Here is a 15,822-nt window from a genome sequence, read left to right on the forward strand (position 1 = left end):
TGAAACTGCATGCTCCTAGTCCTAGATCCTGAAATGGCTGCATTCCTCGACTCAAGAGTCAAGTGCTTCTCTGACAGGGTGCAGTAGCGATAAGCCTCTTTTAACACTAAAGAAATGAAAATGAAGTGCTTCTCTGATGCGGATGATAATTATGATTATGATTATGATTATGAAGCTTCCTTACGTTCATTATGGCTGTTGAGTGTTGTGACTTTTAGCGCTGTAATGATTCGAACTAATGTAGGATGTCATGTAGATCCACACACACACGCACAAGAACTTCCTGATAATGATAATGTTCACCTGGTTTGCCCTAGACCATAGCTTGAGGGCTACTTGTAGACAGGGAGTTATTGTAGTGTAGGAGTAGTATTCTCTTGTGTTCAATCTTACATTTCAATTTCTACTAATCTCCGAATTTGGGCTTTCTTTTTGCTTTGGTTCTTACCTCATGGTTTCACGCGATTGGCCCGATTGGTGTTGTGAATAAACCCGTTCTCAAGTATTCCCGGCCTTGTGCCTGTACTCAGGTACATGTAGGTACTCGGCGTGAGGGCTCAGGCGGGGGAGGGAGAGAAAGGGAGGGGAACACATCAACATCTTTAGGAGAGCCTTTTGCATACCGTGCTGTTGCTATTCTATTTGCTGCTTTCACTAACGCACTTCGAGTGCTAGTGAGTACGAGGTGATTTGGCTTTTTTTAACATTTGGCATTTTTTAACAAATGTGTAAATATTGCTTTTCTTCTGGCTGTTTCTCTGCTCCGGATGGCTGTATCGAAACATGGGTGGTGGCAAATGAGAGCCAGTTTATCGTAGATCAACATTGACCAGAAAATTTGGTGCATATAATTTAATTCCCCCTGCCATGTCGGTATAACTAGTGGTTGGTGCTTTGCCATTTTGTGTAAAATGTGTAAAATGAGCCCCTGAATGGACGAGGAGGGCAGTGAATTGCTTCCGCAGGGCCTTTGGACGACATCAGGCCGTCTTGCCATCAATAAAGACAGTAATGAAGAACAGTAGGTCACGGAATACACTCTGTGAGAACGAAAACATGGCTGCGATGCTATGCTACCTATCCAATTCCACCGTATAACACAGCCACTAGTTACAAATACAAAAACACGGCTTTCGCAGCATACAATGCAGTTCACTCCTCTGTTGATAGATTAATTTTATCCACTAGCAGTCCTTGAAGTGATATCTATCAACTTCAGAACATTGATGACCGAATATCCCAGTTTGTGATGCCATTTTACAAATTTGTTAAAAAATGACACACCAATTATTTGAATCCTGAGAATACTATGAATGTAGGACATGATTCAAGACACTTTCCAAAGTGGGATCATTCCCATTTTTGGACACAACCGGCATGAAGGATAACACTTCCACTTGCAATAATTCATTTGGACGTAGCTTGTCTAGAAGTGACTGAAAAACGTCATTTTACAACCATGTTAAAAAAAAGCCAAACCACCTCGTAGTGACTCAGTAATTCTAGCAGTAGTAGTACGCACTGCAGGCGCGTGCGCCGGTGGCCTTCAAGGGGGTCCTCCCCCGGGAAGATTTTCAAAAAATGAAGCAAAATCCGGCATTTTGAGCGAAAAAAGGGGGGTTCCGGGCACCCAGTTACCCATACGGGGCACGCGCCTGTCAACCATCTCAACAGCAATACCCTCCTGTCTGCCAACCAGTTTGGCTTTCGGAAATCAATCGGCACAGCTGACCTACTAACGTCACTTCAGCATGAATGGGCTTTAACCACTAGCAAGGGCGGAACCATTAAGGCCCTCGCCATAGACATAGCAGGCGCGTTTGACCGGGTTTCACACCCTGGGCTCCTCTGCAAGCTTCGAGGCTATGGCATTGGTGGGCAACTGCTGGCCTGGTTAACATCGTACCTCCAGAACCGGAAGCTGCAAGCTCTTGTTGGGGGACAGACCTCTACCCCCTCTACCATCCGGTCAGGCGTCCCTCAGGGCAGCATCCTAGGGCCCACACTGTTTCTAGTATACATAAACGACGTCGAAGATCAGCTACCTGCCAGCGTCTCCATTGCCGTGTATGCTGATGATACTACGTTATACACGTCTGTCATGCCTGGACAGACCACAGAGGCCGCCGCAGCTGTACTTCAGACAGCCGTAAACCAGCTGAAAGCCTGGGGAAGTACTTGGAGGGTTACCTTTGAGCCCTCTAAGTCACAGCTGATGTCCGTGACCAGGAAGCTGGGCCCCTCCAGACTTCCCCCCTGTCCAATTCCTTGGCACCCCTGTTCCTGTCAGCAGCCAGTTGAAGCTCCTTGGGGTGGTGTTCGACGAGAAGCTCAACTTCAGGCGGCCCACCTCCACCAGCTTTCTGTGCGCGCACATCAACGCCTCCATTTCATGCGGAAGGCAGCCCCCATCCTGGACGCTGCTGGACGTCTAACCGTCTATAAGGGCTTTGTAAGGCCCATACTTGAGTATGCCCCACTAGCCTGGCTTGGTGCTGCCCAGACCCACCTTGGGAAGTTGGACACAGCACAGCGCAAGGCTATGCAGATGATTGGACCCACCACCGTCCTCCAGAGTCTGCGGGCCAGACGGACGGTCGCAGGGCTGTCCTATCTCTACAAGGTAGTTAACTGCAAGGGCCCACCCCGTCTGACACGCATGCGCCCTCCCCCAAAACCACGGGCCGATACTGTTCGAACCCGCCAGCAGCATTATGCTCAGCGCCAGCACCGGGAACAGCTCTTAAACACCCCCCCCCCCCGGCACCAGTCCCGATTACCTTCGACGTTCCTTCCCGTACTGTTTCCTTAAATTGTGGAACAGCCTCCCCGAGGACGTCTTTCCCCGTCTGGCCAATCACTCTCCACTCACAGCTTTAAAAAAAGGTGTCAACAAACACATCTCAGACCAGCCATGGTCTTGGGACGTGCTTTGAAGCCCATAATGTTGATCGCCTCACTGTTCTCTCCAGATCGCACCTCTCGGTTTGGGGATGTGCATTGAAGCACCCCATACTAACGGTCTATACTGTCCTCTCTTGGTCACCACTCTCCCTATTACCTATATTGTAATTACCATTCATGTGTTGCGCTTCAGATTTTCTTCCGTTTTTGTCTCTTGGTGCGTTACCGGCATGGCGATACTGAGACCTACATGTTGTAATGGTCAGTGAAGTGCCTGTAGCCTCACCAGCACTGCTGCTATCTGTGACTGTGGCGACCACCATTCAATGTCTCGTCCTCCCCTAGCCGTACCCCAACGCTCTCTCTCAGCTCTCTTTTTATCTGTCTTTTCTTACTCTTTTTTCTTTGTCAGCTTTCCTGGTGGTTATGTGCTTTTTCAAGTAAAATAAAATAAAATAAACTTACGGAAAGTTGTCTACGGAGAGTACGTAGATAGGGCTCTGATAACGTAGCTGGGACTCGTCGGGGATGGGCCGGCGTTCGGGTATTTCATTAACCCCAGCAAGTCCGTCCTCGTCGTCAAGCGGGACAAGCTAGAGGCAGCCGAGACCATCTTTGCCGGCACGGGTGTGTCTATCACCTCTGACGGGTGCCGCCACCTTGGATCAGCCATCGGAACTGATCAGTTTGTGCAGGAGTTTGTGGCTTCCAAGGTGGCCACCTGGTCGCAGGAGCTGTGCAAGCTGACAGATTTCGCCCGGTCACAGCCTCAAGCAGCTTACTCTGCACTGGTGAACAGCCTCCAACACCGCTGGTCCTTCCTGTGTCGGGTTCTCGATGGTGCTGCAGAACAGCTGGCACCCCTGGAGGACATCATCCACCGCCGCCTACTCCCTGCCATTAGTGGACGGACGGCGCCCAGTGAAGCTGAGCGCATTTTGCTCACTTTCCCCTGCCGGCATCGAGGCCTCGGCGTGGCCAACCCTACCATTTTTGGCTCACAGTACGGCACCTCCAGGCTAATCACCACTGCCCTGTACGACAAGATCATGGCGCAAGAGGAGCACCTCGATGATGCTCTTGCCTGTGTCCGCAGAGCCAAGAGTCAGGCTCGCTCTGAGGCCAGAAAGGCAATGAAGATAGCTGCCGATACGTTCCGCACCGAGCACAGCGAACTCGATCTCGCTATCAGTCTGGCAGAGGAGAAGGGAGCATCAAGCTGGCTCACCTGCCGACCCATCGCTCGCCATGGCTTCGCTTTGTCGAAGGGGGAATTCCGGGATGGCCTCTGCCTCCGTTACGGTTGGACGCCTTCTCGCCTGCCCACCACCTGTGTTTGCGAGAAGGCATTCACCACTGCTCACGCCTTGTCCTGTCCTTTCGGTGGGTTCCCCTCGATCCGCCACAACGAGGTGCGCGACATACTGGCAAGCTCATTGAAGGGTGTCGCCCACAACGTCGCAGTGGAGCCACATCTCCAACCCCTGACTGGGGAGCAGTTTCAGCTCCGATCTGCATCAACCGAGGATCAAGCTCGTTTGGATGTGGTGGCCAGTGGAGTTTGGGGGGGGGGGGGGGGGTCGGGGGGTCGGTTCGAACGCACTTTTATTGATGTACGGGTGTTCAACCCTTATGTGTCTTCGAACCGCACCTCCTCCTCTCTCTCCGCCTGCTACCGGCACCACGAGCAAGAGAAACGCCGTTGATACGATCGGAGAGCCCGCCTGAGAAGTGGAGCGATCCACTTTTCTCCCCTTTGTGCTCTCTTCCACCGGAGGATGCGGCAAGGGTGCCGCTGCACTGGTGAGCCGGATTGCACATCTCCAGTCGCTACGTGGGAGGGAGGCGCCCACCTCCGCTGCAGGCTGTCTTTCGCCCTGCTGCGTTCGAGTGTCATGTGTCTGCGTGGGGCTCGCCGAGTTTGGCAGCCTCCAATGGATGGCTGTGCCTCCCTGGCTGTCGTGGAGGCTAGGGTGTCCCGTTGAGCCTTGCCCGTGATTGTGCGGACTGTGCTATGCTTCTCAAGTTCTCTTGCTCTCTGATCACATGTGACGTCATCATTTTAAGTGATTTGTTTTCCAATCCTCCGCCAAAAAAAACAAAAAAACGTAGCTGGTCCGTAAGTGGATAGGGGTACAAATTTATGACTCTCTCCCCAGGTCGATCTGGTCGTACACTGCCGCGTTCGGAGTTGCCAAGGCCGTATGGCGGAACCCAGAATGCGCATGCAGTTTACGTCAGGGAGCCCTACACATACGTGTAGGGCTCCCTGGTTTACGTAAGACTTTCCGTAGATCAAAACAAAACAAAAACAAAAAAACAAAAAACAATGAGAAGTTGCGTACAAATCATGTACAGACAGACTATGGATTCGAACATAACAGAGTGGAAAACCGGAATCCGAGAAAATGATAACATGCAAAATCATGAAAAAAGGGGGGGGGGAATGAAGCAGAACAGTAGCCAAACACACCACGGATAGTTACCGAAAGCACTCTGCAGCAGCAAGGACCACAGAAGCATCAGAGTCAATGACTCTCTGGCGGGCATCTTGAGACCGTGGCCTGCGGTGACCACGGAGGCTGGCATTGGAGGCACGAACAAGAGAAAAGGAAACCCTTGACATAAAGGCAAGAAGTGAGGAGAAGGGCTCCTTTCTCTTGTCGGCGAGCATAGAGGCGACACGCTTGAAAAAAGCGGATGCGGACTTGCCGTAGCCGCCGGAAGCGCTGAACACAATGGGAGAAAAAGACGCGTGTTCAACTTCCCGGACGCGTTCTTCGTACGCGCGCCTTTTCTCGGCCTCATGCTTGAGGTGGCCGTGATGGACTGCTGGCGGTTGGAGCGGGCGTGCGGGTTGAACACCCGGATGTCCAGTAGTGCCCGTTCGAAACGTCCACCCCAGACACCCGATGCGGCCACATCCAGGCGGGCACCATCCTCGGAGATGGCGGAGCGGTGACGGAAGGTCTCACCGGTTAGCGGCCAGTGGAGATGTGGCTCGACCTGGACATCATGGGCCACTTCACGCAGGAGAGATGCGGTGAGATCCCGAAGGTCATTATGCCGCATGGCGGGGTAGCCACCAGTTGGGCAAGACAGCGCGTGTTCCGGTGAAAACGCTTTGCCGCACACACATTCTGTTGGCAGGCCTGGAGGGGTCCAACCATACCGTAGGCAGAGAGCGTCCCAGAACGCCTGCTTGTGTAGGTTGAAACCATACTGACGAAGGGGCTGACAGGTCAACCAGCTGGAGGCGCCCTTTTCAGCAGCAAGATTCAGGGTGCGCTCTGTGGTGCTGGTGGAGGTGGCAATGACCGAGGCAACAGCTTCCTTCGCCAGGCGCCGGGACTGGGAAACAATCAGATTCTCTGCCTTCGCTGTGATGGTGGCAGCTGGGACGCCTTCTGCTGACTGATCTTGCTGGAGGATCTTCTGCACGAGAGACTTGGTAATATGCATAGAGTCCTGGAACTGGGAGGCAAGGGAGGATGGGTTGACGATCCCCAGCCCTCCGTCCCTGCACGGTAGGGCCAGCATGGCACGCTCGATGTCTCCTGGCGGGACGCGGTTGGTGATGGCAGGGATGAATTTGCTACGGATTCTTTCCTCCAAGGGTGCGAGCAGGTCGGCCGTATTTGGCACTGTCCGGGCGACAAAGGACCACTTATGGCGAACTCCCTGGCCGAGGGCAGCAAATGCCGCTTGTGGTTGGGTGCGGGCGAACCTCAGCCAGAACATCCACTTCGCGACACCCGACTCATCCACCTTGCACCTTGCCTGACACATATGCCGAACAGAATGTTGGTGATCCGAGGACGGCACCTAGGTGGCGACACCCATCCGACCGGATGTCTATGCTGGAGTCCTGGAAGATTTCCCTGGCTCGATCTAAGCACTCGGGCTTCACCAAAAGTATCGACTTTTTGGCGTTGATGTAGTATCCACAGGATGGACCTTCTTCTTCCAGGATGGACCACCACTTATGAAGTGGCCTGGTGAGAGTGCTTGCTGCTGTGGAATCATCTGCGAACCACGCTTGTACGGCTTGGCTAGAGGCAGCACGACGGATGAGAGGCACGGTGCCCAACGCATACATCGCCATTGCGAGCGGATCGCCTTGTGTAGTTCCTTCACAGGAGAGAATGGTCTCGCCACCGACGAACAGCCGGGATGGGGACCGGTACGTATTGACGATGGTGGTGGAGAATTCTGGGCACAGATGCTGGATGTTGCGAATGCATACGTTGCGGTTGATACGATTGAACGCATTTGATGCATCGGCTAGGAGCACGGCCTCAGTATCGTCTTGCGCGAATGCGGATCGCATAGCGTGGATGGCTGCTTCGATGCCGCTCTGTTGGCCTGCACACAGTTGGAGGCACCCTGTGGCTTGCTGAATTGCTGGGCCTACTACCATCAATATGGCCTTGCCGATAACACGTCGAACGACCTCACCAATTCCGATGGGCCGAACTCCGGGTTGCTTGTCTAATAGGATCAGCCTGCAGGCGGTATAGGCCTCAAGGGAGGAAGGGTCGATGGCAGTGGTCGCTATGCGACGGGCACACGGGGCGAGCGCATCGCAGAGAGCATCAGAGGCACTATGGAAGGACGAACAGATTCTTCGCCAGCCATTGGCGTCCATGCCTGAGGGTCCGGCCGCACCGTTGGTATTGAGGACTCATTTCATGATGGCCAGTCTCTCGTGATGGCTGAGAACATGATGGCATGTGGTTGTTCGGGAGGTATTCCCGGTATAAGCACTGCCTCATGGAGTGGCTCACCCGGAGGGTGCTTGGAGATGAGGACCTCTCGGACTGATTGACCGTCAATGATGTCGTTCAGGGAGTGCGAGCCCGTGGATGATTCTTGGCCATCAGCATTCGAACCGCTGCTCCGGTAGTAGTAGTAGTAGTAGTAGAATTTATTATTTTGATAGGGAAGGCCCTACCGCCGTACCGGTCTTCCCTGCAGTGATCAGTGATGCGAACGGTTGCGTGCGTCATTTCCCTGACTAGCTGGGGTGTTTCCGTAGATCGACTACGTTTTTTACATTAAACGTAATTACGTTATGCGGAACCTCTAGTCTAAGGCTCTATCATGACATGTGCCGGTATTCCAGTAATCAGATCAACGCCACTCGAACTCAACTGATGACAGCATAGCAGGGGAACTCCCACTCCCAGTCTAGTCTCCCAAGCCATGCACGTGCATAGCAACAACATGGTTTCCAATGAACGCGAAAATGGCGTCACTTCGTTGGTGTCAAAAAAAGAAAAAAAGCCATCAAACAAAACAAAACAAAAATCTGCAACGTTGAAAACGTTGTGTGGGAGATCGGGAAGAGTACATAACGATTGATACTAGATGACCGATGCCACTTATATCTCTCTCTGCTCTGCTGCTTTGGAGGGGAAGTGGTGCGTGAAGTCCCATCGCACACAGGAGTGTTTCTCTCTGGATACGTTGGTTCTAGCGGTATCTAGCATTGGTCCCCGTGGGTGGAATTATTTGAAATAGAAGATCGCCACAAGCACAATGGACAACAGCAGGAAAGCCCAACTCATTCTCCAGTGGCTAAAGGAACATGGATACAAGCAGACAGCAGAGAGCTTGAAGGCAGAGTGCACGCTGAATGTAGACTCAACAACTGCCAAGACAGGAGCACTGGACGAAATTTTCGATCTTCACGCCGAGGCTGAGGTATCTCATTTACGTTCAGAGGAGAAAGTTGTGGACTATGTGCAGAATGGCGACGGTGTACACACCAACCAGGAGTGCTTGTCACTGGACTCGTGGACGGGAGGCGTTCCTGTTCTGTGCTCTCGCCTGACACCGCAAGGATGGCTGCTTCTGTCCTGCGCGCGCAAGCTGCAATTCTTTGGCCAGCTCAAGCTGCCCATCGGGTCTTCTGCAGCTGGGATACCGTCAAAGATGCTGCGACATGGTGGAGGCGTTCTAGGCGTTGCCCAGCACCCGAAGAAGGCAAACTTGGTGCTTTCCAATAGCATGGATAAATCATGCCGCCTTATGGACATGACGGCTCTGTTTGCCGAAGAGGGCTCGGGTGAAGTGGACGACGTAAAGGACTTGCAGGTGCTGTCCGATCATTCTAAGTATGTTGTAAAGGCCGTGTTTTCTGCATGTGGTCGATGGCTAGCTACTGCATCATATGATCACACAGTGTGTATCTACAGTGCTGACAGCGACGACTTTACGTTCTTCCAGCTACGAAAACAGACCTCATTCCGCGGCTCAGCCGAGACTCTGTGCTGGCATCCAACGAAGCCACTTCTTGTCGTGGCAGTCCGCAACGATCACATGCTTCACACGTTCAGCTGCAGCGATGATGCGATCAGCAAGGACAGTGAGCTGAATCTCAATGCGCTGGGGGACAACTATGTCAGTTTCACGGCGCTCGACATCACATTCGATCCCAGCGGCAACCTGCTGTCGGTAGCGACAGACAAAGACCGTGTCATTCTTGTCCACGCTACCAGTGGCAAGCAGCTTGCCAATCTGTATGGATGCAGCAATGATGAGTACTCACAACCACGCCACTGCTGGCACCCAAGCGGTATGTATATCTACTGCACTTCGCAAGACAAGTGCATCATTGTATGGGAGGTGGCGACTCAGCGAGAAGTTGCGCGCTTAGTCGGGCACACCGGTATGCTAAGGGATGTGTCTTATTCCCCAGAGCTCGACGTGCTGGTATCTTCTGCCATGGATGGAGTCGTGAAGATCTGGAAACACTCACCAAATGGTGTTCAAGCAGTAGCATGATTCGACGAATCAAAGTTGTCGTCCCCGTGACGAATTAACTTGGCTCTCTCATAATTTGGGCGGCTTTGTAGATCAAAGTGGCTTGATGTGCCAGTCTCGGTGGCACCGTACTGCTGTGTAGATTGCGTGCTCTAGTTTAGCATTCCTAGCTTCAACAGGTGCTGTTGCACCGTCTTTAAAAATTTCACGCCGATTTAAAAAAAACTCCGGTTATTTTAGCGCTGGTCGCCTATATTTTTCGTTTCACTTTGTGCCAAGGTTGCTATATTAAACTATCCCGTGGGATTTCGTGTTCAATTCGCTGGCCAGGACAGTTGTCTACAGATCGTTTCAGTGAGATGTGTATAAGAGGCTATGCGAATGAGGTCATTGCATATGCTTTGCACGGTGTACGTGGAGTGGAAAGCAGACTGCAGTGCTAGTTTTATACAGTGTATTGAGATTTGAATGGCAAATTTGTATTGAGTGGCAAAGCAGCACTGTTGTGTGCCACTGCCACAGCTTTGGCGCTTCATTATACAAAGCAACCATCAAGACCTGATTCCCAACGTACGATGGCCCCACCAATATTTCTTCAGTCAAAGATACTAGAGTGGTTGTGCGTGAAATCCTACCCCAGGAGCGGTGCGCTCGCTCTGCACCAACATAGTGCAGGGCCGCACCGGCCTCAAAGCAAGGGCAGTGCATGCCTTCATATCTGCAACTGTACAGTACAGATGCCGTAGCTTGCACTTACGCCAGAAACAATGCGGCCCGGGTAGTTCGCAATACAACAGTACACATGCAGTAGTGCACAGGCAGACACAAGACCAGAAAGCAAATGCCCAGAAAAGCGATCTTCACGCTTTGCTGGCATGCACACTACTCGCTACAATTCGTTTTAGCTCGGTACCAAGCGTACGTAAAATACAGGGGTCACATTTCAGTTGCCACCACAGATGTACACACATCTCTACATGCACAACGCTCAAGTTGGGTCTGTGCAATACAATTATACCGATATTAAAGTTACTTCAAAAAAGAAGTAGAATAGGAAAATTTCACAACAGCATGGGCAGTGGTATGCACCCAAGGAGGAACACTGTTCTTCTTCATTCGCTAGCATGAAAATTGCTGTCATCATTAGCGCCATTCTACTCATCAGAATGCAATGTTATTTGCCATGATTCAGGTTCTGTTGGATTGTACAGACAAGGATAGAAGCCAATAATTGCATTGTGCTACAAGGCAGAAGCAGGCAGGGCACTACATGAGCACCTGCTGGCACCCAGCACACACATAGAGAGCATATGCCATGCAGCATGAGCGCTTGAGCTTGCTGACGCTGACACGGGAAAGTGCACTGCCAACGCTCTTGCATCGTAGGACCCGGCGTGGCACAGCTTGCATTTTTAAAGTCTCCATTCCACTCTGTGCGCGCGCAAAGCCGTACTTGCCGGATAGGGTTTGACACTGACAGCTGGATACGACTAGCGGTCACCATGACTGCACGAGTGTAGAAGCCGCAACTACGATCTCTCTGACAATCGATAACAGTGCAGTACGTAACAAGGTCACATGGACATTCCTCAAGTACATGTACAGTTCACTCCTTTCTCCCTAGCCGCTTCTCTCGCGCCTCAGCAACTTTGGCCTTCTGCTCGTCAGTGTATTTCGCCGCACCTGCCCATGCTGGGCGACCGCTTAAGGCCGAGTCTTTAATGTTCTTGACAGCCTCTGTGGCCTGGGCATCGTCCAGCATATACTTTGCATATTTCGGGTTGGCCTGCAGTCATATTCACAGAGAAACAATTGGAAAAGAGCCTCTCCTCAGCTTCCTGCTCATGAAATAACTTTGTCTTTGCCCCGCATGCTTTCCCAGCGCACAAACTAACTTATTCTCAGTTCACCCAACTCGCAACATACGAGGGCTACCCTCCTGGGTGAAAATTTGGACAATTAATATACGTGGTGTAGCCAAGGACTGTTCGTGTGTTGCGAGTTGAGTGTACTGAAAATATGACAAGGCTATAATGGAGCTTTAAATTTCTTAAAACACAAACTAACTTGCAAGAATAATTAAGCAATGGAGCAGGGGCGAAGACAGTTGCACGCTGATACTATACTAGTGTAGGTTTATATGATTATACATGTTGTTAGTGCATGGTAGTTGGAGCCCCAATGGCTTGTCAGCGCCATCTTCGGGGTCGAACGGGAACGTCCAAGGGGATAATCCACCCAGCAACGAAATACGGGCCAGTAGGTAGCCAGCATCACCCTGAGTTCAAATCCAAAAGAATGTTTCTCTATGTTGAGCGGAACCTGCATTTCGAGGGTGTGCCTCCTTGATAAATTGCCCTTTTAAACCTCACTGGTGCAGCACTTAAAAACACTGAAGCAATGACGAATGGTGTGCTAGAGCAATGAGAAGCTATCTCTGCACCATACAGTAGTGACCAGAATGACATTCGAATGGATGAAAAGATGCCACATCCACTGCAATCAGGGAAGTAAACTGTAGTGAGGCACCAGGAACTGAGTTCTTTTTTTCCTTCATATTCCATATTATAGCCACCTGGTCGATGCACGCCGCTGTCTGATGATCGCTGAAATACGTGAAGCTTGAAGTTACAGCTACACAGCCTTTTTCCCTTGGCCCTTTTCCCTCGAGGGCTTTTGCCTCCATTGCATTCGTATTTGTATTACAGTACTGTAAGACATGTATATATTATGACGAGGAAGCAAATCTAACGTTTTAACGGATGACATTTCTTCGTTATAATAAGATCCGTTGAGGCCGTACTGCTTCATATATGCTGTGTGTGGAGATGGCAGAATACTGCAAGATCGTTAACATATCTTCTCGTTAACCTATGAATTTTGGACAATCGTTAAATTTGCGACTCGTTATAATAACATGTCTTACAGTAACCAAGAGTACATGAAAACCAGAGTGTGCAGCTTGGGGCCTTTTCTGCTATGGGTGTCTGTCACGGCGGAATTCCGTGATTACATCATATTTGGCGCAGATCTGAGGCGGGAAATGGCGTAGTGCGCACAACTGAGCTGCAGTTGGGCAGAAAGAGACCTGCTTGAATCCTGCTTGTACGCACTACATCACTAAACTGATGTAATCACGGAATTCCGCCATGACAGCAACCAATCCGAGCTGCACACTCTGGTTTTCATGTACTCTTGCAGTAACCTAGCACAGTGTGTATTGGCACTCAGGCACTAGTGACGTCATCAAAAGCGCCTTACAGAGCTTTTTCCAGTTTGGACCAACGGTCACATTTTCGGGATCACGTGCGAGAACATTTTGAATCGCTGGTGAACAGGTGAAGCCTAGTTCAAGTTCACTTTGTATGAGAATGGATGCATGGAGGTGAGAGAAGTACCAGAATGGCGATCCAATTGATGTCCGACACTCGTGTCGAGTCAGAGCAGTGGCCAGGAAGCCCTTCAAACCTGGCACATTTCGTATATTTTCAATGCGTTTTGACATGCGACCTGTTCACCACGATCTCGGGGTGAGCCCCGTTGGCGGGCACGGCGCCTCGTCCTTGAAAAGCTCTATAGCAGGGAAATACATCCTCAACATGCACGTGCAATGACTGAGGTGAGGGGGGGGGGGGCAATATGATACAGGTTGGTAGTCAAGAGTTTACCTTATGTACCCTTATCCCAAAACCACTCCAAGCTTCCACTTTCGAGGCATTCAAAAGAGAAAGAAATTAATCATTTACCTTCAACTCTTTCTCGAAGCTCTCTCTGGTAAAGTGCCCATAGGCCGCCAGACCAACTATGGCCCCCGTGCCGACAATAGAAATCCTTCGCATTTCAAAGGCATTGCCCATGATGACTATGGTGTTCTGCACCGCCAATCTTCAGCAAAAACCAGCAACAGTACAATACTATCAATAGTTTCGAATGGATCGATTGCGCAAAGCTATGTTCATACTCGACTCATATTATCAAGAGTACATAACCCCCCGGGGGGTTATGTACTCTTGATATTATCTGTTATCATAGTGTTTTTACGACTCGCTTGTGCTTCGCACTACATCATTGATAGATAGTGTGACGTCAGTGATGAGTCACTGATGACCAGATCAGAGCATGCGGCATTTGCGCATATCGCGCATGGCATGCGCGTGCGGCCAGTCCACGCCGCCGCGCCGGCCCATGCATGGCCCATGGCCCATGGCCATGCAGTGAGTGCAAAATGTTTTTGTTTTTGATGTCAGAAATAATTATTTTCTTCTCTCGAGTCGACTTCTTCAAGTAACTAAATTTCTTCTTCTTGTACAGTCTGTTGTCACATCCTCTGATATGTGCATAGTATTCAGCGTGAGAGGATTTCATTTACGTCCTAGTAGTAGACCATAATGGCGGAGTTAGTAAACCGGCATGTTGAATCTATGCTCCCAGAGCTGGAGGAGTACTCGAAGAACAACATTTTCAGCTCGGATGAAATTCGACTGATTCTCCGAAAGAGGAGCATGTTTGAGTACCGCTGTCAGCGTAGGATTGTAAAGAAGACGGATTTTCTTCACTACATCCAGTATGAGATCTATGTAGATCGGCTAAGGTTCACCAGGTGCAAGCTTCGGAGAGTGAGCGGAGCTGCAGCCACTCCGAATAGCTTTGCAATTGTGCAAAGAATCCATCGACTTTTCCGCAGTGCCTTGCAAAAATTCAAGGGTGACCTGTGTCTGTGGCTACAGTACATCAAGTTTTGTAAGGTGAGACACGCACCCAAGAAACTGCAGCAGGCTGTGCAGGATGCGTTGAAGTTCCACTCGTACTCAGAGGGCTTGTGGGTGCTGGCTGCGCAGTGTGATTTCGAGCGTGATGATATCGACAGTGCTCGCCTCACCATGATGGCAGCCTTACGAGCCCATCCCAAGTCGCACAAGATATGGTTAGAGTACTGTCGCATGGAGCTCCTGCACGTGGACAAGCTGAGGAAGCGTTACGTCCTTACCGTTGCTCCGAGCAAGAAGTCTAATAGGACACATGTAGATGAGGAAAAGCTACTGGAAGGCGAGCAGTTCTCCTGCAAGGTGGCCGATCAGATATACCATGCGGCAGCCAAGCGCATTGAGGATGTGGCAGTGCATGTGAGCTTCTTGTCGTTGTTCCTCCGGTTTTCTTTCGCGCAGAAATCTTGTGATGCTGTGTATGCAAAGCTTGCCGAGCAATATCCCGATCACCCGGTCTCTGTAAATGCCAGATGCAATCGTCCACTTGCATCTCAGACGATGTGGAGTGCAGCAGTGCGTGCGGAACGCGAGTGTGACTGCGACCAGCTGTTTCGTGCCGCGTTGGATGAGAGCCCGTCGGTTGAGCTGTGGGAATTCTACTGCCGCTTTTGGTTTGCCGCCGTGGAGCATCATCGCTTGAGAAGCAATACACAGTCACTGGAGACTGCTCTTCGGCAGATGTTCACTGCATGTCAGCTAGCACTGGATAGAGACAGTGTGTCACTGTCCGTCGGAAGACATTGGCTAGACCAGTTACTTCTCACTGGCCATCCTGCAGCTGCTATCAAAGTCATGGACAGTCTTCTCACTAAGTACAGCGACTGTGAAGAACTGTGGCTGAAGCGATTACAGCTAGAACTGAGTCAACCGGATAGCAAGTTTGCCGAGCTCGTGGAAGCTAGCCAGAAGAGTGTAGAACTGGAGAAATCTCCTGACTTTCAGGCAATGTGCAAGCTGGCATCAGCATAATGTTGCTACTGTGGAAGGAGGTCTCGTAGGATTTTAATTTTGAAGAACAACCCAACGCTAACTAAGCTGCCTGTTCAAGAAAGGTGTGTGTGTGTGTGTCGGGGGGGGGGGGGGGGGGAGTGGGGTATGTAGTCTGGCCCCGTTGAGACTACTTCGAGTACATGTATTGAATCATGGTACAGTCTGTATCGGCTATAGAGTGACCGGATATAAGAATATATCGGCTACAGTGATATTGGTACGAAAGATCAAAAGCAAAACGTATTTTATCCAGTACAAATATCACTATAACCAATATTATCGGATGTAATGATATATCGGATATTATGATGGCAACAAAGAATCAAAACATGCATAACACACTACATTATTATCGGCTATAGTGATAACTTTAAAATACATGTAGCAATAATAT

The 15,822-nt window shown here is 50.6% G+C and overlaps 2 protein-coding genes and 1 long non-coding RNA gene across 3 annotated transcripts; 2 read left to right on the top strand and 1 right to left on the bottom strand.

The window, feature by feature from the left end:
* Nucleotides 1-8,216: 8,216 nt before the first annotated feature.
* Nucleotides 8,217-10,026, top strand: LOC135814979 (probable serine/threonine-protein kinase PkwA). The gene has a single exon (XM_065328189.1). It carries the CDS (start codon nucleotides 8,446-8,448, stop codon nucleotides 9,691-9,693), a length of 1,248 nt encoding a protein of 415 aa, XP_065184261.1. The 5' UTR covers nucleotides 8,217-8,445; the 3' UTR covers nucleotides 9,694-10,026.
* Nucleotides 10,027-10,567: 541 nt separating this feature from the next.
* Nucleotides 10,568-13,668, bottom strand: LOC135814980 (uncharacterized). The gene is made up of 2 exons (XR_010553240.1): nucleotides 13,419-13,668; nucleotides 10,568-11,458 (listed from the first exon to the last, which is right to left on the bottom strand). It is a non-coding gene; the product is annotated as an uncharacterized LOC135814980 (long non-coding RNA).
* A 266-nt stretch (nucleotides 13,669-13,934) lies between these two features.
* On the top strand, nucleotides 13,935-15,472 carry LOC135814981 (U3 small nucleolar RNA-associated protein 6 homolog). Its single transcript, XM_065328190.1, has one exon. The coding sequence runs from the start codon at nucleotides 14,061-14,063 to the stop codon at nucleotides 15,405-15,407; it is 1,347 nt and encodes a 448-aa protein (XP_065184262.1). The 5' UTR covers nucleotides 13,935-14,060; the 3' UTR covers nucleotides 15,408-15,472.
* The last annotated feature ends 350 nt before the right edge of the window (nucleotides 15,473-15,822 follow it).

This window comes from Sycon ciliatum, chromosome 4 (genome assembly GCF_964019385.1).
Source record: "Sycon ciliatum chromosome 4, ocSycCili1.1, whole genome shotgun sequence".
Taxonomy (NCBI): domain Eukaryota; kingdom Metazoa; phylum Porifera; class Calcarea; order Leucosolenida; family Sycettidae; genus Sycon; species Sycon ciliatum.